Source organism: Littorina saxatilis, linkage group LG17 (assembly GCF_037325665.1).
Source record: "Littorina saxatilis isolate snail1 linkage group LG17, US_GU_Lsax_2.0, whole genome shotgun sequence".
In the NCBI taxonomy this organism is placed as follows: domain Eukaryota; kingdom Metazoa; phylum Mollusca; class Gastropoda; order Littorinimorpha; family Littorinidae; genus Littorina; species Littorina saxatilis.
The window spans coordinates 65,043,740-65,067,095 of record NC_090261.1 but is presented as its reverse complement, the minus strand read 5'-3'; the positions used below and the strand labels follow the sequence as shown (position 1 = coordinate 65,067,095).

Genomic DNA, 23,356 nt, shown 5'->3' with positions numbered 1-23,356 from the left:
AATATAAGTACATTGCACCCCCCTCCCTCCCACACACACACACTTTTAAGACCTGCTAATTTAAGACTTCTCCCCCTTTAAGACCTTAATTTTTCAGATTTTCTGTTGATAACGTCTGTAACTTTACCCCTATTTTAAGGCTACCTCTTTCTGTTGATAACGTCTGTCACTTTACCCCTATTTTGAGGCTACCTCTTTCTGTTCATAACGTCTGTCACTTTACCCCTATTTTAAGGCTACCTCTTTCTGTTCATAACGTCTGTCACTTTACCCCTATTTTAAGGCTACCTCTTTCTGTTCATAACGTCTGTAACTTTACCCCTATTTTAAGACTACCTCTTTCTGTTGATAACGTCTGTAACTTTACCCCTATTTTAAGGCTACCTCTTTCTGTTCATAACGTCTGTAACTTTACCCCTATTTTAAGGCTACCTCTTTCTGTTGATAACGTCTGTAACTTTACCCCTATTTTAAGGCTACCTCTTTCTGTTCATAACGTCTGTAACTTTACCCCTATTTTAAGGCTACCTCTTTCTGTTCATAACGTCTGTCACTTTACCTCTTTCTGGTCATAACGTCTGTAACTTTACCCCTATTTGAAGGCTACCTCTTTCTGTTCATAACGTCTGTCACTTTACCCCTATTTTAAGGCTACCTCTTTCTGTTCATAACGTCTGTCACTTTACCCCTATTTTAAGGCTACCTCTTTCTGTTCATAACGTCTGTCACTTTACCTCTTTCTGTTCATAACGTCTGTCACTTTACCCCTATTTTAAGGCTACCTCTTTCTGTTCATAACGTCTGTCACTTTACCCCTATTTTAAGACTACCTCTTTCTGTTCATAACGTCTGTCACTATTTTAAGACTACCTCTTTCTGTTCATAACGTCTGTCACTTTACCCCTATTTTAAGGCTACCTCTTTCTGTTCATAACGTCTGTAACTTTACCCCTATTTGAAGGCTACCTCTTTCTGTTCATAACGTCTGTCACTTTACCCCTATTTTAAAGCTACCTCTTTCTGTTCATAACGTCTGTAACTTTACCCCTATTTTAAGGCTACCTCTTTCTGTTGATAACGTCTGTCACTTTACCCCTATTTTAAGGTTACCTCTTTCTGTTCATAACGTCTGTAACTTTACCCCTATTTTAAGGCTACCTCTTTCTGTTGATAACGTCTGTCACTTTACCCCTATTTTGAGGCTACCTCTTTCTGTTCATAACGTCTGTAACTTTACCCCTATTTTAAGACTACCTCTTTCTGTTGATAACGTCTGTCACTTTACCCCTATTTTAAGGCTACCTCTTTCTGGTCATAACGTCTGTCACTTTACCCCTATTTTAAGGCTACCTCTTTCTGTTCATAACGTCTGTCACTTTACCTCTTTCTGTTGATAACGTCTGTCACTTTACCCCTATTTTAAGGCTACCTCTTTCTGTTGATAACGTCTGTCACTTTACCCCTATTTTAAGACTACCTCTTTCTGTTCATAACGTCTGTCACTTTACCCCTATTTTAAGGCTACCTCTTTCTGTTCATAACGTCTGTCACTTTACCCCTATTTTAAGGCTACCTCTTTCTGTTCATAACGTCTGTCACTTTACCCCTATTTTAAGGCTACCTCTTTCTGTTGATAACGTCTGTCACTTTACCCCTATTTTAAGGCTACCTCTTTCTGTTCATAACGTCTGTCACTTTACCCCTATTTTAAGGCTACCTCTTTCTGTTGATAACGTCTGTCACTTTACCCCTATTTTAAGGCTACCTCTTTCTGTTGATAACGTCTGTCACTTTACCCCTATTTTAAGGCTACCTCTTTCTGTTGATAACGTCTGTCACTTTACCCCTATTTTAAGGCTACCTCTTTCTGTTGATAACGTCTGTCACTTTACCCCTATTTTAAGGCTACCTCTTTCTGTTGATAACGTCTGTCACTTTACCCCTATTTTAAGGCTACCTCTTTCTGTTCATAACGTCTGTCACTTTACCCCTATTTTAAGGCTACCTCTTTCTGTTCATAACGTCTGTCACTTTACCCCTATTTTAAGGCTACCTCTTTCTGTTCATAACGTCTGTCACTTTACCCCTATTTTACCTCTTTCTGTTCATAACGTCTGTCACTTTACCCCTATTTTAAGGCTACCTCTTTCTGTTCATAACGTCTGTCACTTTACCCCTAGTCTGTCACTTTACCCCTATTTTAAGGCTACCTCTTTCTGTTCATAACGTCTGTCACTTTACCCCTATTTTAAGGCTACCTCTTTCTGTTCATAACGTCTGTAACTTTACCCCTATTTGAAGGCTACCTCTTTCTGTTCATAACGTCTGTCACTTTACCCCTATTTTAAGGCTACCTCTTTCTATAAGACCTGCATTTCTCAGAATGTTTGAGGTTTTAGAAAGAGGTCCCACTGTATTCACGTTGAACTTTAGTGCAAACATTTTACACGTTACTCCACCCAGCTGTGCTGAAAGGATCCATTCACGATTGAATCTTGACAACATAACGGACTGTGTGAACACTTTCATTTCCCTGTGCTCCACCTAGTAACAGAGCAGAGGTCATCAAAGTAAATAAATACAAACAGTGATCAGTTTGGGAAATTTTGGATCGGTTATAAACGAAGGAATGAAGGCCAAACGTTTTCAAAGTCCTTTTCACTTCTGGCCGCCTTCGTGGAAAGGTAATATTATAGGAAACAACGTAAAAGAGGAAAGGCTAATGCAATGAAAACTTAGTTCAAAACACGATAAAAAACAAAAACAAATCTTCGACTCCATGGTCTTTATTGTGAACAAAAGTTGTATCCGTCAATTAAATACAAAAATGGGGATGAGTGAATGAAAACTAAAGTACAGTAAAAATTGAGCCTGTCTGAAAAGTGGAACAGGATTCGGTATAATATACATGTATACGCGGGCCGAATCGACCCGCGAAAGCATGGGAATTCAAGTTCATTTCGTTCTTAGAACAGGAAGAACAAGTTTGTTCAGGTTTTAAGGAACTGTGAAATTGAGAGTAAGATAAAAAGGTTGATAAGGGCTGACAGAGGTTGTCTGGTGCTTGTCTTGATGCGCCGTCACTGATCAGGGGAGGGATTCAAATCCAGTGAAGTGTGGCGAGTCAGGCGGGATTGATAACTTGACTACGCTGTTTATGTACTTTATACTCCCCCCCTTCCCCCCCCCCCGGCCCACTTTCTAATTCATATTATTCTCTTTCTGTCGATACATTGATTTAGGTCATGGTTGTATGACTCATGAGTTTTAGGAAATCGGCACACTTTAACTCTCTGGCAATTCTTGGCGGGTTTCTTTTTTCACACATGTATGGAATGCAATTACGGACAGTATCAATGGCTGGAAAATATTTGGAACAGACTCACACGACAGAAATATTTATTGCTTTCACCGTATTTAAGGGGAGCATTTCATGGTAAATAGGTCACCTCTAAGAGTGTCGTCTCTTTTCTTGCCGTGGCCTATTTTTGTCATGGCCTATTTTGCCGTTTGAAGTTCTGAATGCAATAGACATTGCCGTTTTGGTCTGTGGACGATGGTTGTAATTTCGTTATTCAAATGCTAGAGCCTCGGTTGCTCAGTCCCGAGCTGATTCACACAAGAGACCAGTGCAGAAGATAAAGTCGGTGTCTGTAGACTAACGTTATAAAAGGTCTGTTAAGTACAGCAAAACCCGCCCTGTGGTAGGCCATGCCACGATGGACATCCCAGCACAGACAGGATCCAAAGATACGGCAAACCCAGCCCTGTAGTAGGCCATGCCACGCCACAATGGACATCCCAGCACAGACAGGATCCAAAGTTACGGCAAACCCCGCCCTGTGGTAGGCCATGCCACGATAGACATCCCAGCACAGACAGGATCCAAAGATACGGCAAACCCAGCCCTGTAGTAGGCCATGCCACGATGGACATCCCAGCACAGACAGGATCCAAAGATACGGCAAACCCAGCCCTGTAGTAGGCCATGCCACGCCACGATGGACATCCCAGCACAGACAGGATCCAAAGTTACGGCAAACCCAGCCCTGTAGTAGGCCATGCCACGATGGACATCCCAGCACAGACAGGATCCAAAGATACGGCAAACCCCGCCCTGTGGTAGGCCATGCCGCGATGGACATCCCAGCACAGACAGGATCCAAAGTTACGGCAAACCCCGCCCTGTGGTAGGCCATGCCGCGATGGACATCCCAGCACAGACAGGATCCAAAGATACGGCAAACCCCGCCCTGTGGTAGGCCATGCCACGATGGACATCCCAGCACAGACAGGATCCAAAGATACGGCAAACCCCGCCCTGTGGTAGGCCATGCCACGATGGACATCCCAGCACAGACAGGATCCAAAGTTACGGCAAACCCCGCCCTGTGGTAGGCCATGCCACGATAGACATCCCAGCACAGACAGGATCCAAAGATACGGCAAACCCAGCCCTGTAGTAGGCCATGCCACGCCACGATGGACATCCCAGCACAGACAGGATCCAAAGATACGGCAAACCCCGCCCTGTGGTAGGCCACGCCACGATGGACATCCCAGCACAGACAGGATCCAAAGATACGGCAAACCCAGCCCTGTAGTAGGCCATGCCACGCCACAATGGACATCCCAGCACAGACAGAATCCAAAGATACGGCAAACCCAGCCCTGTGGTAGGCCATGCCGCGATGGACATCCCAGCACAGACAGGATCCAAAGTTACGGCAAACCCCGCCCTGTGGTAGGCCATGCCGCGATGGACATCCCAGCACAGACAGGATCCAAAGATACGGCAAACCCCGCCCTGTGGTAGGCCATGCCACGATGGACATCCCAGCACAGACAGGATCCAAAGATACGGCAAACCCAGCCCTGTAGTAGGCCATGCCACGATGGACATCCCAGCACAGACAGGATCCAAAGATACGGCAAACCCCGCCCTGTGGTAGGCCATGCCACGATGGACATCCCAGCACAGACAGGATCCAAAGATACGGCAAACCCCGCCCTGTGGTAGGCCATGCCACGATGGACATCCCAGCACAGACAGGATCCAAAGTTACGGCAAACCCAGCCCTGTGGTAGGCCATGCCGCGATGGACATCCCAGCACAGACAGGATCCAAAGATACGGCAAACCCCGCCCTGTGGTAGGCCATGCCGCGATGGACATCCCAGCACAGACAGGATCCAAAGATACGGCAAACCCCGCCCTGTGGTAGGCCATGCCACGATGGACATCCCAGCACAGACAGGATCCAAAGATACGGCAAACCCCGCCCTGTGGTAGGCCATGCCACGATGGACATCCCAGCAGTGAGCACAGACAGGATCGAAAGATACGGGGAAACGGCACACGACCAATCGGACTGCCAGTGTTCTAATCATCGATCGTTTGCTGTTGATCTTCCTCAACCCTCGCCCCCCACCCCCTCTTTCATAAAAACACACCCAAACCTCAAAACTCAAATCCTGGCATAATATTTAAATCTTTATGGTATTATTTTGCCGAAACGTTTCATCTGGTGGGTCAGTTGTCTTTGGAGTTTCCAGAATCAAATATTAATACTTGGATTCCATCTTGTCCTGTTTAGTTGCTGTGGTCAACTTAGCAGTTAGTTAATGAATAGGTGTAGAACTGACAGAACTGTTTGGGTTGGATTACCATATATTCTATTAAGCTTCAGGTCGACACAGAAAGGCCATCATGCCCAAAATAAACCTCGAATCGAATCCGATAAGAATGTGTAAGGTTCACGGAGAATGTATGGGTATTGTTAAGATTGTATAGGTTACTTGACTAAGAAGAGCGTACGGGGGTAAGCCAGTCAGATCATGGCATTGTAAAGACGGTGTCATGATAGTGTCTGACGTATAACCATTGTGAGTAAGCGTATTCCATAAACGACATGGTCCGCGTGGATCCTGACAACACTCCAGACGTGGAAGCTATGTGCTCACGACGAAGGCATTTGAGGATCGAACACCAGTTTTTGTAGTTTATTTAATATTTATTTGTTGTCTAGTGTTCGAAGGTTGTATAAAACTTACATGCCCACTGCCCCGTTAACTCGCTTTGTTGCGCTCACCATGGACGTGGCTTGTGATCTCACTGTGTGGTGGTCATAAACTAGGTATTAACGTGTCTTCGTACCAAGGGAACATGGACGTAAAGACGCTACAAGAAGATATCGCCTAACGCAGACTTTCTGTGGTTTGCCTTTACCGTTTCATTGGTCTCTTTTGTGTTGAATTTTCTTTAGACACAAACATAGCGTAAGAGTTAGTACCGGCTGCTGTTTGAAAGACCAGTCTTGGCTGAAAGAAAAGAGAGTGTTATGACTTTTCGATCCCCTTTCCTCGGGCCATAACATGTATGAATGCTTGTAGGCTGTCAGCACCCGCATAAAATGCTTTTGGTGGTCCTCCTTTAGCCCAAGTTGATTCTTCAAAAAACATTATTTATAGCAACACCTTGACGTTACGCCTCTATCAAAAGCTATTTACCTGGTCGTTCTCGACCAGTGGCTCTTGAACGTAGCATGTCGGCGCACCAGTGAAATCATTTCATGGTTGGTTTATGATGATAGGGAAAAAGGCACACATGTACTAAAACGTATTTTACAGTTATCATTTTTCGAACTGTTCCCGATAAAGACAAGACTAATCAGGACAATGAGTTAACTGAGCTGAGACCATAGTTATGAAACATAGTAATGAAACATAGTAATGAAACATAGTAATGAAACATAGTAATGAAACATAGTAATGAAAGGTTTACATACAACAGTGTTAGATCGGGCACAATATTTGAGCTCAGTAAAAGTGAATGTTTACGAAGTTTGGGTGGGGAAAGGTTTAAACTAGGGATCGATCACTGATCATCGAGGCATTACATATCGAAATGACCGATCATTTTGATCATGAGTCTGTCACGTGTTCCATTGAACGTTAACCTGCTGGTCACAGTCGAGACTAAAACAGGCTGACTCATCTGTTACTGGGAATTGATACTGACCCCTTGGCTTCATGTTTTTGGTCAGAAACGGTCAGATGACCTATTCATTTGACGTGCAAGTCACTGTTGTCCAGCGAGTTGAATATCTCCCACCAGTATTGTCACTGTTGTCCAGCGAGTTGAATATCTCCCACCAGTATCGTCACTGTTGTCCAGCGAGTTGAGTATCTGCCGCCAGTATCGTCCCTGTTGTCCAGCGAGTTGGATATCTCCCACCAGTATCGTCACTGTTGTCCAGCGAGTTGGATATCTCCCACCAGTATCGTCACTGTTGTCCAGCGAGTTGGATATCTCCCACCAGTATCGTCACTGTTGTCCAGCGTCCCTGTTGTTCAGGGACTGGGTGGCCGAGTGGTAAACGCACTTGCCTCGGAAGCGAGAGGTTGCGAGTTCGACCCTGGGTCAGGGCGTTAGCAATTTTCTCCCCCCTTTTCTAACCTAGTTGGTGGGTTCAAGTGCTAGTCTTTCGGATGAGACGAAAAACCGAGGTCCCTTCGTGTACACTACATTGGGGTGTGCACGTTAAAGATCCCACGATTGACAAAAGGGTCTTTCCTGGCAAAATTGTATAGGCATAGATACAAATGTCCACCAAATACCCGTGTGACTTGGAATAATAGGCCGTGAAAAGTAAATATTCGCCTTAATTGGCTTGAGATTTACTGGCCGATGTGAATGCGGGGTATATTGAGTAAAAAATTCCATCTCACACGGCAGAAATTAATATGTAAAGCGCTTCGAGAACGTCAAGCGCTATATAAATCGCCCCATACTTCCTTACATATCTCCCACCAGTATGGTCACTGTTGTCCAGCGAGTTGGATATCTCCCACCAGTATCGTCAATGTTGTGACATCTTCCTACTTGATTTGCCCCCCGGGAGTCTTTCTATTTGCTGGGCACTTAGTGCTTGTACAGCACCGGACGTTACAACTCAGTAAGGAAATATCTGTTCGCCGAACACTGACACGCCATAGCCTGTGGAACTGGTAAAGCGCCGTTCACATGGCACACTTTCAACCAACTTTTCCCCAACATTTGCTCACGAGTTGTTGAGGCCAATTCGGCGAAAGGCCTGCCATGTGAACGGCCCCGAGGATAATGAAGGTTCGATTTAGGAAAGATTTAGCCGCGACTCGAAAACTCAGTTGAGCGCTGCTCAACTCGACCGTGACTTGGCGCAGATTTTGCGCAGACTTTTCTTATCGTGCTTACCGATTGGTTATTTCTAGCCAATCTGCTCTTCTCGCATTAGGAGGTACAATCGATAAAGGTTATAGGGCAGGCTTGTCAATAGAAGCCATGTCCATGCCTCATAATGGTTGATGTATGCATGGGTTTTGTCATTTTTATTCTGAAATATTTTGCTGCATGCCTGTAGCCAGGTCTAGGTGGGAAATGTTCAGCAGTTAAAAAGTGGTGTGCGTTCCAGGTACTTCTGCAAGGATAACAGAAGAAATGAAAGTAATCAAGGGTAGAATCAGCGAGTTTTATGTAACACAATTATTATTCGCTCGCGTAATTTTCCAAGCCCAACTTTTCAGCATTTCAGAACAGTGAAAAAAGGGAAAATGGATAAAGAAACAAATAAACAGCTTAAAAAAAAGTGTCTGGAAAGAAGTGGACTGTATTTGACACTTTACATATATATATTTACAAAAATGAATATGCCATCAAGCAGTGTGATAGCTGGATCATTTTTTAACAGTTCATCTTGGTTCTTTAAAATTGAAGTTGAAAAAGCTCGCAGTTCGTCGCACTTGCTTGGGTTGGACTTCAAAAGAGTTATGCAATCATGGAAGTAGTCCGCACCTGGCTGTTGTCAAATATTTATGTCGGTCGTCAGCCGTTTGGGAATAGGACTCTTCTGGGATGATGTTTATCTTGTTATTGGCCCATTAGTATGTTCACAAGCGTGTGTTACGTATTTGACTTTGGACACGAGAACGCGAATGTTGCATGTACATGCACACAACATAGATGTCGGCAAAAAGACAGGCTAACGAACTAAATACCGTTTATTTCTCAATACGATAGAAAACAAACAGACAGACAGACAGACAGACAGACAGACACTCACACACACACACACACACACACACACACACACACACACACACACACACACACACACACACACACACACACACACACACAAGACAGACAGACAAACAGACCCAAGCCCATGGTTATTTTACCACCCTGCGAGGCAGACAGGTGGAAGCACAGACAGACAGACACACAGACAGACACACAGACAGACACACAGACAGACACACAGACAGACACACAGACAGACACACAGACAGACACACAGACAGACACACAGACAGACACACAGACAGACACACAGACAGACACACAGACAGACACACAGACAGACACACAGACAGACACATACGCATGGAAAATGTTGCATTTCCGGCATGTTTTTCAGACTGATATCATTTGCTCCGGAATAAGCTATCGTAAAACATGTGGTTATCTTGTATAACGGTACCGTTAGCTAAACCCCATGAAACAGACCCCATGTTGAGCTTAGACCTAGTGCTACCTGCCGTCCTGATACCCACCTGTTCATGCCATGCTCCACTTCTTTACGCTCCATTGGCAGCGATGTGGAACGGTGGATTTTACTTTCACGCTTGGCTGGACAGAAGAGCGTATGGAGGCAATGATTATCCACAGGCTGTTGGGATAAGACAGGGGTTGTAGGGGTTCTGTGGTGTATCACCGTAACGTCTGCTACTTGATCTTCTCCAGGCTTGAAACGACGCCTTTTCCTTACAGTTGTTCGCGCACATATCGGTGGATATCAGCTTTCAGTGTTTGTTTTGTTGTTTTATTCTTAATTTCTTTCTGTATGTCTGGAGTATAATGCTTGTAACTGTTTCGTTTGGGGACCCGGGTAGCTCAGGTGGTAGAGCACTGGACTTGTGATCAAAAGGTCGCTGGCTCGAATCCGGGCCGGGACGGACACGGGTCAACTTTATGTGCAGACCCAGAGACGGTATCCATCTCCCACCCCGTGTCACCACAGTGGTCATTCTGCCATAAGTGCAGATGGCTGATACCACCTAAACACGCATTCACTTGTGTATCTCATCTAAAGTCGGGTAAAAACCCGGGAACATGCCCCTAATGGCTTTGCCGTGAGGGCGTTAAACTTGAATTTCTCTCACTGTTTCGTTTCTTATTGTACAACAACCGTTCCCCTGAAGTTTTAAACGCATATGCGTCCTGTTGTCATTTGTTATGGCTATTACTATTGCCAAGCGCTCTCCCGCCATCCAAACAGTGTTGGACAATGTCACCAAACTTAGCACATAAATGCGTTAAGAAAAGGACATAACTTGGGTTTAGTGTGACGTCTTAATCTCAAGGTCACTTAAAATGTTTAGATAATGCGGGTTACCACTCGTGTTTTAACCCCTTTGTTTGAAATACATCCACTTTGATTGACCAGATTCCAGAAGAGAACTTTAAGAATGCACAAGTTTCTTTTTGGGGCCATCTTTTGTTGGATATAATTGTTGCCATTAATGTGTGGTCATTATTGATTGGTTGAAGAGAGCGCTGGTCGGTTGGCCGTTCGGTAACGAGCCCAGACAACGTCATCATTCTGTCCATGTATATCGCCACGTTCTCTTTGTGCAAAGAAAACTCATTTATGGATTCAAGGAACGTGATACAGCTTGGCTTGCGTCCACCAGGAAGCAGTTTTATTTAAACAGCAATTAATAATTAACAAGGCGTTTCACTAACTACACTGGCTACACTTAGTGTCAGTAGTGAGGAGTGCAGGGGCTGATTCCTGTTAAACAAAGTGCACAACTTCTGGTGGAGGTTTTATTCTTTATTTTGTTCTTTCTTTCTTTTTTTCTTTCTTTTCTTTCTGTTTTACTTTCTTTTCTTTCTTTCTTTCTGTCTTTCTTTCTTTCTTTTATTTTTCTCTGTCTTTCTAAGTGTGTGGTTCTTTCGCCAGTTGTTAGGTTTTGTTGTGTTTATTTCCCATTTACTCTTTTACTTCTTGTCGCTTGTCTTTTAATATGGACATGCTTACTTAAAAGTTATTGTTGATTATTAGCATGCCGTTTATGTCCAAACCTTTTGGTCCATAGATCGCATTTGCAGAACTCCTCCTGACCAATTGTTCTTGAGCGACATTGCTTTTCATTTTAAAGAATAAGGTACTTCATCAATTGGGCAAACGTAATATCAAGCCTATTGCTGTACATATTATGATGTAACTCGTTGTTTGGGGATTGAACACTTGAACGTACGTACAACAAGAGTGGTATGTTGTGCAGACAACGTTCAGGTTTTGGCAACAGACGTTGTGTGTACAACCAAGACAGTTGTGCAGACAACGTTCAGGTTTTAGCAACAGACGTTGTGTGTACAACCAAGACAGTTGTGCAGACAACGTTCAGGTTTTAGCAACACGTGTTGTGTGTGTGAAGACCTTGCCAGAAAATCAATCAGTGCTATCTCTTTCCCCGCTATGATTTGTTTTTCTACCATCTAAAACATCTCTTTTCCCTCGTGGCTGCTGATGCACTGATGCAGACAGACTGGATAAAACTGTTGCCCGACAGGCTCGCGGGGGTCTGGGGGTGTTGATACAGCGATCAAGGTGGTCGGGGGGGGGGGGGGTGGGGGGGGTGGGGGTGGGTTGGGTGTGTGTGTGGGATGATGGCTAGAAAATGGAAGAAACAGTACAACATCAAATAGGCAGAGAATGTCAAACCAAATAGGCAGAGATGTCAAACCAAATAGGCAGAGAATGTCAAATGATCTTTTTTTTAAACATGTATTTAGCAGGAGAAGGAGACGGAGAAACATTTTGGCATTACACAAACCTGCATCAGTATCCCGAGTTACAGACGCAAAACTCAAATAAACTTAAAAGTCCATGAAGTCACCTTCATTGGTTATCAGTGTATAACAAAAAAAAAAGGAAACAAATAAAACCGCACAGATAGCTTTCGGGGCTCACAAAAAAAGAGCCGCAGTCTGTCATGACACATTTTACGTTGGTAACAGAAAGAGCCAGATATGTACAAACTGTCAGCTTCTGGTCAGATTGACTGAGCTCCATCAGGCTGATTGGTTAGACTGGGAACGTGGGACCTTACACCTGGTTGACACAAAGATGCTTCATGCAGCCTTCGGTAATCCGCTAATCTGTCAAGTGTGTGCCGTGGATTGTTGTAGATGTGAGTCTAGGTGTATGTACATGGGCAGCACGCTACAATGCCTGGCGTTGTCTGGTGTATCACGTGCATTTTGTTCTGTGTGCAGGTGTTCCAAGATCTGGGCACAGAGGTGCTGCAGGCAGCCTTTGACGGCTACAATGCCTGTCTCTTTGCCTATGGCCAGACGGGTACAGGGAAGACCTACACCATGACGGGCAAGCCGGTAAGTCGACAGACACCGTCTTAATGACACCAAACCGCTTGAATTTAAGTTCAGTCATGGCGGTTGCCTTCTTTCCAAGTTGCTGAAAAATATCCAGGTACGGTTGGACAAGAGATCAGACGCCAGAGATGTGCTTGACAATGTCTTGCGTTTCTTGCTACAATGTCTTGCGTTTCTTGCTACAATGTCTTGCGTTTCTTGCTACAATGTCTTGCGTTTCTTGCTACAATGTCTTGCGTTTCTTGCTTCAATGTCTTGCGTTTCTTGCTACAATGTCTTGCGTTTCTTGCTACAATGTCTTGCGTTTCTTGCTACAATGTCTTGCGTTTCTTGCTACAATGTCTTGCGTTTCTTGCTACAATGTATCATTTCAAGTTTTTCGACTGTTATAAATTTAAAGGTAAACTTAAAGATCAAAAATGACTAAGCTGCTTTTTTGGGCATAATGCTTTGGTTTGACGCTTTGTGGTTGCTAGGTTAGAGAATCGACAAAGGCCTTGTGACTTTGAAAGATATTTTATTTCCCCAAAACAAATCTAATCCCTATGGGAATTATAACTCTTGTAGCAAGAAGCGACAATCAAATATTGATCGTCTGAAATGTGTTAATTAATTCGTTTCTTGGTGTCTTTCTGCTCGGAAAATATTGAAAGGAAACAGGTTACCCAAGCCAGGAGTCAACTCCTCTCCCCAGGTCTCAAGTGACTAATTCCTCCAAGGCACAAAACCAAACGTGTGATCATTAATTTCATATGTTGTGTCAGCTTGCTTGTAACGGAAATTGACTGAAATAAACATTATTTTTCTCTTTCAGGGTGAACTAGGCTTAACGCCCAGGGTGTGCGAGGTGAGTACAAACCCTTGTCTGATTGCATGTGTTGAGTGTTTGTGTGGAGTGTCCAGTGTTTGTGTGGAGTGTCCAGTGTTTGTGTGGAGTGTCCAGTGTTTGTGTGGAGTGTCCAGTGTTTGTGTGGAGTGTCCAGTGTTTGTGTAGAGTGTCCAGTGTTTGTGTGGAGTGTCCAGTGTTTGTGTAGAGTGTCCAGTGTTTGTGTGGAGTGTCCAGTGTTTGTGTGGAGTGTCCAGTGTTTGTGTGGAGTGTCCAGTGTTTGTGTGGAGTGTCCAGTGTTTGTGTGGAGTGTCCAGTGTTTGTGTGGAGTGTCCAGTGTTTGTGTGGAGTGTCCAGTGTTTGTGTGGAGTGTCCAGTGTTTGTGTGGAGTGTCCAGTGTTTGTGTGGAGTGTCCAGTGTTTGTGTGGAGTGTCCAGTGTTTGTGTGGAGTGTCCAGTGTTTGTGTGGAGTGTCCAGTGTTTGTGTGGAGTGTCCAGTGTTTGTGTGGAGTGTCCAGTGTTTGTGTAGAGTGTGTATGTCGTGTGTTCAGTATTTATAGGCACACCACAAGCCTAAATAGCCATTGCCTTGTTTATTTGCTTTTAGTCCACTCGAGACCATGTAAGTGCTAACCTGAGGTAATAGTTGTCCTCCAGGACAATAGTTTCATTAGCTGGATTAACGTTTTACCTTTGGGTGGAACCAACGCGATGACTTTCAACATGTCTGTTGACTGGGGAACCCGTTACCACTGCTTGCATTGTTGCTCCAAGCACGGGTTGTGAAAGGCGAGTGGATTTTGAGCAGAGTTGTCACAGAATGTCAGCATTATTTACATGTATACATGCCTCCCCCCCCATACAGGCGTTGAGTGGTCTTTGAGCAGAGTTGTCACAGAATGTCAGCATTATTTACATGTATACATGTGCCCAGAACAGGCGTTGTGTGCGGCAAGGCAACTTGATATGACGAGTTTTGCGCAAGGCGGCTTCTTCACTATAAAACACGCATGCCTGGCAAAAGAGTGTATTCATTCAATCTTGTGACACAACATGCACATGCTGATAGAAGATTTGTGAATAGAGCTCTTTCGGGGTTTTGACAAGCTGTCGAAGAGTTGCGCCCCTTTAAACGATGAGGCAAACATTACAACTGAACATGTGAGGCAACGAGTATGGCAGCAGTGAACAGAGAGTTCCAGTGACCAAATCGGACAGAGCGGACATTGCACAAACTCTATATCGGAGTTAGTTTTTCACTACACTATGATGCCTATCATCGCTCGCCTCACCAGATCGATTGCAACGTTTGCCCGACTGATTATGAAGTGTGCAACTCTTCTACACCAATACCAATCCAGAGTCCCCCTCGTGCATCGTTTAATGTCTGTAACGTTGAACATGTATGTCAACACTTCTCAGTCATCGTAAACAATCACCTTGATGTGATATTATTATTACGTCAAGCATCGTAATGCCTCGTTGTTCTTGTGTAAGTTTTCTTCATAATCACGCACGCACCACTTCACGCCAAGACAATAATTACTCACAACCAAATTACAGCTCTTGAAAGGCAGAGATTAAATGGTAAGCAGTGTAAGAGCCGCGTGCATTGCCTTTGGCTGACTTTGGCCACTGGAAGCCCAGGACTGCCAATTGTCGCCACACTTGATCGCATTGTAGGGGCTCCCTAACACAATGTTATCGGTGCCCTGGCCGTATCGGTCCTGGTCTGAGAAAGCTGCATGGGCCCCTGATTGTCCCTCTATCCCTGCTATCGCCCGATAAGTGTACAGTAGGCTTCATATCGTTTTCTCACTTCTTTGGATTTAAGCGGCTTTGGGATGAATGGAAGAAGAATGGTGGAGGAGAGAGTGGTGGGGAAGTGTTGATAGGGGGGGGGGGGGGGGGTTGGGAGGGGGGCAGAAAGGGATAGAAAGAGTGTTGACAGCATTTCAAGGAGGTATCAAGACGGGCACATTTGATTTTGATAGGCACTTGTGGTGCCTTTGTGTGTACGTGTTTATTGTTTGGGTTGGTTTAATTGTATACCCCTCCTCCCCCCCCCAATGAACATTTCTATGTTTGTCCGACATATTTCAGTTGCAGTCGCAATGCAACATAGAGAAAACGTTGGTGATTTTGAAAGACTTGACAGTCTATGACACAAGAAGAAATTGGCACAGATTGGTGACTAAGCGAGAGCACATCAAGCAGGAGCTAGAACTATTTACAATACAAGAAGCTAAAGGGGCACAAATTAGATCTAGGATAAAATTCATTGAGGAGGGTGAGAAAAACACGCGTTATTTCCTAAACTTAGAGAAAGCTCACGCAAAAAATAAGATACTAGATAGAATAGAAATAACAGATTTCAGTTGCAGTCGCAATGCAACATAGAGAAAACGTTGGTGATTTTGAAAGACTTGACAGTCTATGACACAAGAAGAAATTGACACAGACTGGTGACTAAGCGAGAGCACATCAAGCAGGAGCTAGAACTATTTACAATACAAGAAGCTAAAGGGGCACAAATTAGATCTAGGATAAAATTCATTGAGGAGGGTGAGAAAAACACGCGTTATTTCCTAAACTTAGAGAAAGCTCACGCAAAAAATAAGATACTAGATAGAATAGAAATAACAGAGAATGAATTTATTACAAGTCAGTCTGAAATATTAAAGGAACAAACCCGCTTCTTTACTAACAGATACACTAAAAACACCAATTTTAATAACTTTCTTGGGGACGAATTTTTAAAAAACACTGACATCCCAAAATTATCAGAGGAGCAAAAGGGCAGTATTGATCAAGAAATTACAGAAAAAGAACTCCTTATTGCACTTAAGGGAATGCGAAGTAATTCTGCTCCAGGATTGGATGGAATAACAACCAATTTCATAAAGTTCTTTTGGAGTAATATAAACAAAATGTTATTATCCTCTTTTTGGTCAGCCTTTGAAAAAGGGGAACTATCTGTATCCCAGAAGCGAGCAGCAATCACACTGATACATAAAGGAAAGGGGTTGAAACGAGAGCACCTAAATAACTGGCGTCCTATATCTGTAACGAACACCGACTATAAACTATTAGCGAAATGCCTTGCAAACAGATTAAATCAAGTCGTCAATTACTTAATAAGTGAAGATCAAGTTGGGTTTTTAAAAAAAAGAAATTCCAGCACTGTTATTAGAATGATTGATGACGTCATTGAATATATGAATAACAGTAATCAACCAGGTATTTTAATGGCGCTAGACTACAGAGCTGCTTTTGACACGATATCTAAAGAATATATGCTCTGGGCGTTCCAAAAGTTCGGATTTGGTGAACATTTTATTAGGTGGGTCGATACTTTAACAAAAAATACAGAGAGTAGTATTAATTACATGGGATGGATATCGAGTCCATTCCCATGTGATGCTGGAATAAGACAAGGATGTCCATTTTCACCATTAGCCTTTGTTCTGGCCCTCGAAGTGTTAGCAATCAAAATCCGTGCAGATCAAGATGTTAAAGGGATTAAACTGCCAAGGAATTCTGATAGACATGGTGAAATTCTTAAACTACTTATGTATGCTGACGACATTAGTTTCTTCCTACAAGATGAGAAAGACCTAAGAAACGTATTACATCTAATAACTCAGTTTTCAAAATTTTCAGGGTTAGCAATGAATGATCAAAAGACAGAAGCAATGTGGCTTGGTATAAATAAATTTTCTGCTGACCGACCATGTAATATTATTTGGAAAAAACAAATCAAAATCTTAGGTATTCATTTCAACAACTCTGTCCCAGCCTCCAACATAGAAGAAAACTGGGAACCTAAACTACATAAAGTAAATTCATTAATAGCAACATGGTCGAAAAGAAACCTAAGTATAATGGGGAAAATTTGTATAGTCAAAACATTAATGTTGTCACAGTTTACTTACGCACTGCAATCTCTATGTGCCACAGAAAACTTCCTCAATAAGCTAAATTCATCTCTATTCCGATTTATCTGGAAGAAAAAATATTCAAACAAAAGAGCTTATGAAAAAGTTAATAGAAAAGTAATGTGCCAAGAGACAAATCTTGGAGGTCTGAAAATGATTAATGTCAAAGATGTACAAACATCATTTCTAATTTCATGGATTATGAGGCTGCTGGACGGAAGTAACGCAAAGTGGCAACAGATTCCATTGGCATCCTTTTTAAATCTGGGCGAACGCTTATGCTGTCTGCGCTCAAATGTGAGTGCAGAAAATTTTAAAGGACTAGGTGCCATAAAGCAATATTTCTGGAAACAAGCTTTTATCACCTGGCTAAACAATAAACACAAGATCAAAGAAATAAGCAGTAATGAACAGCAGATAAGTGTACGCAATCAAACCTTATGGAATAATACAAATATAAGGTACAGGAAGCAAACGCTATACATGAATGACTGGATAAAGGCTAAAATATGCGTTGTTAAAGATGTTTTTAACGATAACGACATGTGCTCTTTTGAGGAAATATGTGAACTAACTGGATATAAACAGTCTCGCCTATTTGAATATAATGCAATACAAACTGCCATTAAAGCTCTATTATTGCGTGATACGGGTCAGGCCCGTTCTGATCATATGCCATTTATACAATTATCTCCACGCCAAATTCGCCTAAAGATGTTAAACTATGAGATAAAGGAGCCAAGCTCAGCTGGATTTTGGTCGAACAAATTAAATATTACATTAGAAGATAAACACTGGAAATTAGCTAACGAATGCTCGACAGAAACCCGTCTTCGTCTATTGCATTGGAAAATTTTACACAATATATATCCCACCAATATTTTGCTACATAAGATGGGAATTCGTCAAACAAATCTTTGTCAGTATTGTAACGAAACCGACTTCATCGAGCACTTTTTTTGGCAGTGTAGAGCAGTGCAACCCATATGGCAGGAATGTCAAGGGTACATATTTAAATGTACAGGCAAAAATATAAAGTTAAGCTGCGAAGAGGCTCTTTTTGGGTATTTCACACGTGATATCCCCAGAGAGAAAACCTTCATAATTAATCACCTTATATTGATATCGAAAATGTGCATAAGCCAGTTTAAGTACGGAAATCCAAAAACTAACATGAAGATCTTATTTCAGAACCAAGCTCGAGTTCGAAATTTCTAGTAAAATTGAACTGTGTATAAGAATATAGATAACTAGTAGTATTGTGCTGTTAATGTAAAGTTATTTATATATGCGCTGTATGATGCTGTGCTGAAAACTGGTACTGTAATTGGTAATTTGTAAATTCTCGCCTTTGTCTATCGAGCGTTGGATTAATTAACTTGTTATGTATTGTCCCGCTGAAAATGTATTAAAGAAAAAAAAAAAGAGAAAAAAAAAAAAAAAAAAAAAAAAAAAAAAAAAAAAAACAAGAAGAAATTAAACGGCCTGTAAAACTGTGCATCACAGGAGATCGCGCGCAAGATACCGAGAAGATACGAGACGGGAATTAGATGTTGAGGTCGTCTTGAAGAGTTAATGAGATACGGCATCGATTAAACAAACCAAGGCATCTCTCATTAACCTTTCAAAGAGACATCTCTGGCGTCAATGGCGAAGCAAAGTGGAAGAAGACGTCATGCATACAAATAATAGCGTAACGTATACGTTATGTCACATCTTATGTATGCCTCTCAATGAAATGACAAAGAGTGTGGAAACTAAAATTTGTCTCGGTGAAGAAGTCATATCAGCAGAGGAAGAATACTCGTATGGTCTTCGCCAGGCTGTGCATGTATCGGTATCGTATCTCATTAAGTCCACGAACAAGGATACGAGGACACAGGACACAACGGGAGGATAAGGTCGCTATTGCCAAGATTAAGGTCTCCTAGTTTTACAGACAAGACATTTCAAGTTCCAGGTCCCAGCTTTATGTTGAAACTTTACTCAACTTTGAGGAACCGTGTCGGGATCCTACCTCTCTGGTACAGTGCGTTTGGTGCCTCAGAGGACACCCGCACTTCAGTAACGTTTTGATTGCGAATAATTTCTGTTATTTTTGTTTGGTAGATTTGCGGATGGTGCAGTGGGGGTGGGGGGAGGGGTAAGCTGAATTATGTGAGATTCTTATGCCAAAACAACACAGGAAGGCAGTGAATTCTTTTGGTTTAAGAAAAAAACCGATCGTTGTACATCTTCAAATTAAAATTCTAACCGTTGTATGGTTGTCACATGAGCAGTGAGAGTGAAACGGGACAACCGTACCAGATCCCACTCATACAATATCAATAGAACAGAACAGCGCGCACACCCAGAGACAAGCATTGTCCTCAACTCTCGCCGATCGCTCGCGTGGATCGAAGAAGCCGAGATTTCATTGCTATCTACAGCTTGCAGATTACAAGCTTGAAAAGAGGCCAACAAAACCAGCAGACTCGTGAATTGTTGATAGGAGGGCATAGCCTACATGGGAGGGCCGACATAGAGGGGTTACATTTTTGGGAGTAAGTGTTATCACCCAGGTTTATGCCCTCAACCCTGTCGGAGCCGCTTTGGGTGTGTGATTGGAGGGGTATGTCTAGGGGTATAACAATTTGGAGAATTTTCACTGACATCATTCTTGAGCATTGACGTTTTCATGTCAAAACCGTTGGATAAATACTTAGAAGTATCACCATTTGACAGATCTATATGTTCTTTAGGTAATTTTCGGGAGAGTGTCGTTGGTTAACCATACCAAACTTGAAGAAGCCTGAACAAAATGATAATTGCAGAGAACAAAAGATATCAAGCATATCACATTTTACAAAGAGATTTCGACTAATTACTACAGTATTATATTCAAAGGCAGATTTTCTAGATTAACCTTGTTTTGTACAAAACTTGTTTCTCTTTGCAATATTCGTTAAAAAGCATCTAAATTAACGCACACACATGGGCATGTATGCACGCTCGGATGCATGCGCAAACATAAGAGAAGACTCATTACAAAAAAATACACAGCAGGTGTTCAAAGACACTTCCATCACTGATTATGTCGGCAGTATTCGAAGCTGCATAGAGCATGGTGTTACGATACAATGAACTTTATGCAACTGTTCAAAGTGTCAGTCAATGGTGACCTCAAATGTCACCGAGTTTTCATACACAGAACATGAGCAGTTCGGTCAGTGACGTCATGTATTGTGTGCCGAGGGCAGACAGTCAAATGTCCACAACAGAATATGAGTTTGTTTAGCATGTTCCACAATGGAATAGTAGTTTGTTTAGCATGCTCCACCATAGAATAGTAGTTTGTTTAGCAGACCTACAGTACTGTTCTGTTTGATCCAGTGACCATTTAGCCCACTGAAGTCACTGTGCAGGGGTCGTCACACTTTAATTAGCATACTCTGACCTCCACTCTCAATGACCACTTTGACTCTGGTCCAACTCAGGCCAAGCCGTGCTGTGGTGTGGGTCTGTGATTACTGCTGACCTAACAATGGTCACTCCTTGCTTGACCGTCTTTCTCTAGTGTAGCCCCTCGCTGGGCCAGGGCTGAAAGCGAAAAAGCGAGTTCATCGACTCATTGCACTGTTTTACAGAATAAACGTACTCTCTCTTTCTCTGGTTATGTGTCCTCCAGACCGACAGACGCACGCACACACATACACAGAGGCAAGCACGCAGGAAAACCGAAGAAGAAATGTTAGCCTAATTGATATTTTAATAAAAAAAAAAGAAAATGACTTTCTTGCCCGCCTTTATCCAAGTGATTGCACTGATCGCTGAGAGCCACTCCTGGTCGTGTAAGTTTCCAGGTTACACCTCGAGTCGTTTCCTCGTTTGGTGCTGTTAGTATACTGTGTTTTCCCTCTGGTATGGGGGGGACAGACGCTTGATATTTGTAACAAAAGATATCTCTGCTCTAGTACGTGTTCCGTTTGGGACTGATGATCTGGGTTATTCTTCGTTCTAGCTCGATAAGCGTGTTCATTTTCTTTCTCGGTAAAATCAAATATATTGATACGGTGCATGGTTCGTGCTTACTACTCATATACGCTCAAGACACACAGTAGACAGACTTGAAATGTATTTTGCGATTCACAAGAGACGTAGTTAGACAAACACACACTACACTAGTCATAATGAGATAGCAGAACAGTCGCCGAGAAATGCGCAAAAGATACGAACTCTTGCTGGCAAAGATCGAAGACTCGACAGAAAAGATCGAAGGCTTTCCCTATGTTGTTGTTATCTCCGCATACAATGTAAACTCGAAGGGTGCCGTTTTCATAGATGGCTGTGAGATTAACTGCAATGTTTATTCTGTCTGGCGAGTCCTCCCCACTTCTGCAGGCACTTCCAGTCAAACAACTACTTGTCGGATTGATAAGTAAACTCCCGCGACCAGAGTTATTACTGAAAAAAGTAAACCATGTCTATGCTTTTCAATATCTAATTCTTAAAACTTAAGAAGTTATATTTATGAGAACCCAGGTACTTGCACGTCACAACACAATCTGTGCTTCAGCTCGGTCAGTTTAGAAGGGATATTTTCCGCTTGTAGAAGTAACTCTTGTAGCCAAAAGCACTGGTGAAACATCGCAGGTACATCGAATGGCCATGGTGTATACTTGTTGGACGTCTTCTAAGTTTGTATCGTTTAAATTGTACACATGCCCTTTCTTCTGTAATTTGGACAATGAATAGACTATGCGTTGAGAGAGTTCTTTGCTGAACAGGCGGGATTTCCTCTGTTTTTCTCTAGTTTGGTGGGTGGCCGAGTGGTAACGCACTTGCGCTCGGAAGCGAGAGGTTGCGAGTTCGACCCTGGGTCAGGGCGTTAGCAATTCTCTCCCCCCTTTCCTAACCTAGGTGGTGGGTTCAAGTGCTAGTCTTTCGGATGAGACGAAAAACCGAGGTCCCTTCGTGTACACTACATTGGGGTGTGCACGTTAAAGATCCCACGATTGACAAAAGAGTCTTTCCTGGCAAAATTGTATAAGCATAGATAAAAAATGTCCACCAAAATACCCGTGTGACTTGGAATAATATGCCGTGAAAAGTAGGATATGCGCCGAAATGGCTGCGATCTGCTGGTCGATGTGAATGCGTGATGTATTGTGTAAAAAATTCCATCTCACACGGTATAAATAGATCCCTGCGCCTTGAGTCCGAGTCTGGAGATACGCGCGCGATATAAGACTTCATATATATATTTATATATAGTTTCGAAACAGGTTCCCCTAATGGATGGTATAACAATAAGTCAAATGTGAGTTTTTAAAACAACGTGCGATTGTTTCGAAGTTGAAATTGTCTTATCTCTTTGTGGTCCACGCTCCACTGACAAAAGCGCTTTGACGCAAGGACTGTGTCCGAGTTGCTAATTAGCTCTTCGTACGAGTGTTGTATCAGGGATTTCTCCATAAGCCGTCAAGCGACAGTAATTGTATGACACAGGACAGGCATGAATGAAACGTAACGGTCTCGACTTTCCGCTTCTGTCTGTCTGTCTGTCTCGTTGAAGCGGAAAGTCGATAGGGATTGATCGTGTCAAGTTCAAGGCTTTCAACTCATTTGTTTTTGTTTTGTTTTGTTTTTGTTCTTAACGGCTGTTTGTCTTACTTGTTCTGTATTTTTGTTCTCCATAATTTTCATCTTCAAATTTTCGTATTCACTTTTTTCTCCTCTGCAGACACGAGAAGCTGTTGAATGGTGCCACCCCCCCCCCCTAAAAAACCCAACCCAACCCACCAACAGCTGAGCAAAACAAAGAGCACGATTAAAAGTGAACAAAGCAAATAACAACTGTCAGTCGTAGCCGGGCAACTGTCGTCTGCTTATTTACCTTTGCTTTGTCTCTCACACACAGGAGCCAAACAAGGGTGATTTTGTGTGAGGCTTGAACGTGCATTGTCCTGTGTTTGACATTTTTTTTGTGAAGCAAACGTTGCCTCCAACAATATCCTGCTGTGTGACACAAATTGAGAATCGTCCTTTTGTTTTGACATGCTACACAAATACTCACCCACACACACCGCTCGTACGCACACACGCACGCACACACGCAGAGAAAAAGACAAAGGAATATAACCTAAGCATATGTCTCACTGTGTCATATAGAC

General features: G+C 42.8%; 1 protein-coding gene across 1 annotated transcript in view; it reads left to right on the top strand.

Annotated features, from left to right (window-relative positions):
• Nucleotides 1-23,356, top strand: part of LOC138953368 (uncharacterized) — a 186,672-nt gene that overhangs the window by 49,935 nt on the left and 113,381 nt on the right. The window contains exons 4-5 of the mRNA XM_070325167.1: nucleotides 12,325-12,441; nucleotides 13,256-13,288. Coding sequence (XP_070181268.1) covers nucleotides 12,325-12,441; nucleotides 13,256-13,288 — 150 coding nt within the window. The remainder of the gene's footprint in view (nucleotides 1-12,324; nucleotides 12,442-13,255; nucleotides 13,289-23,356) is intronic.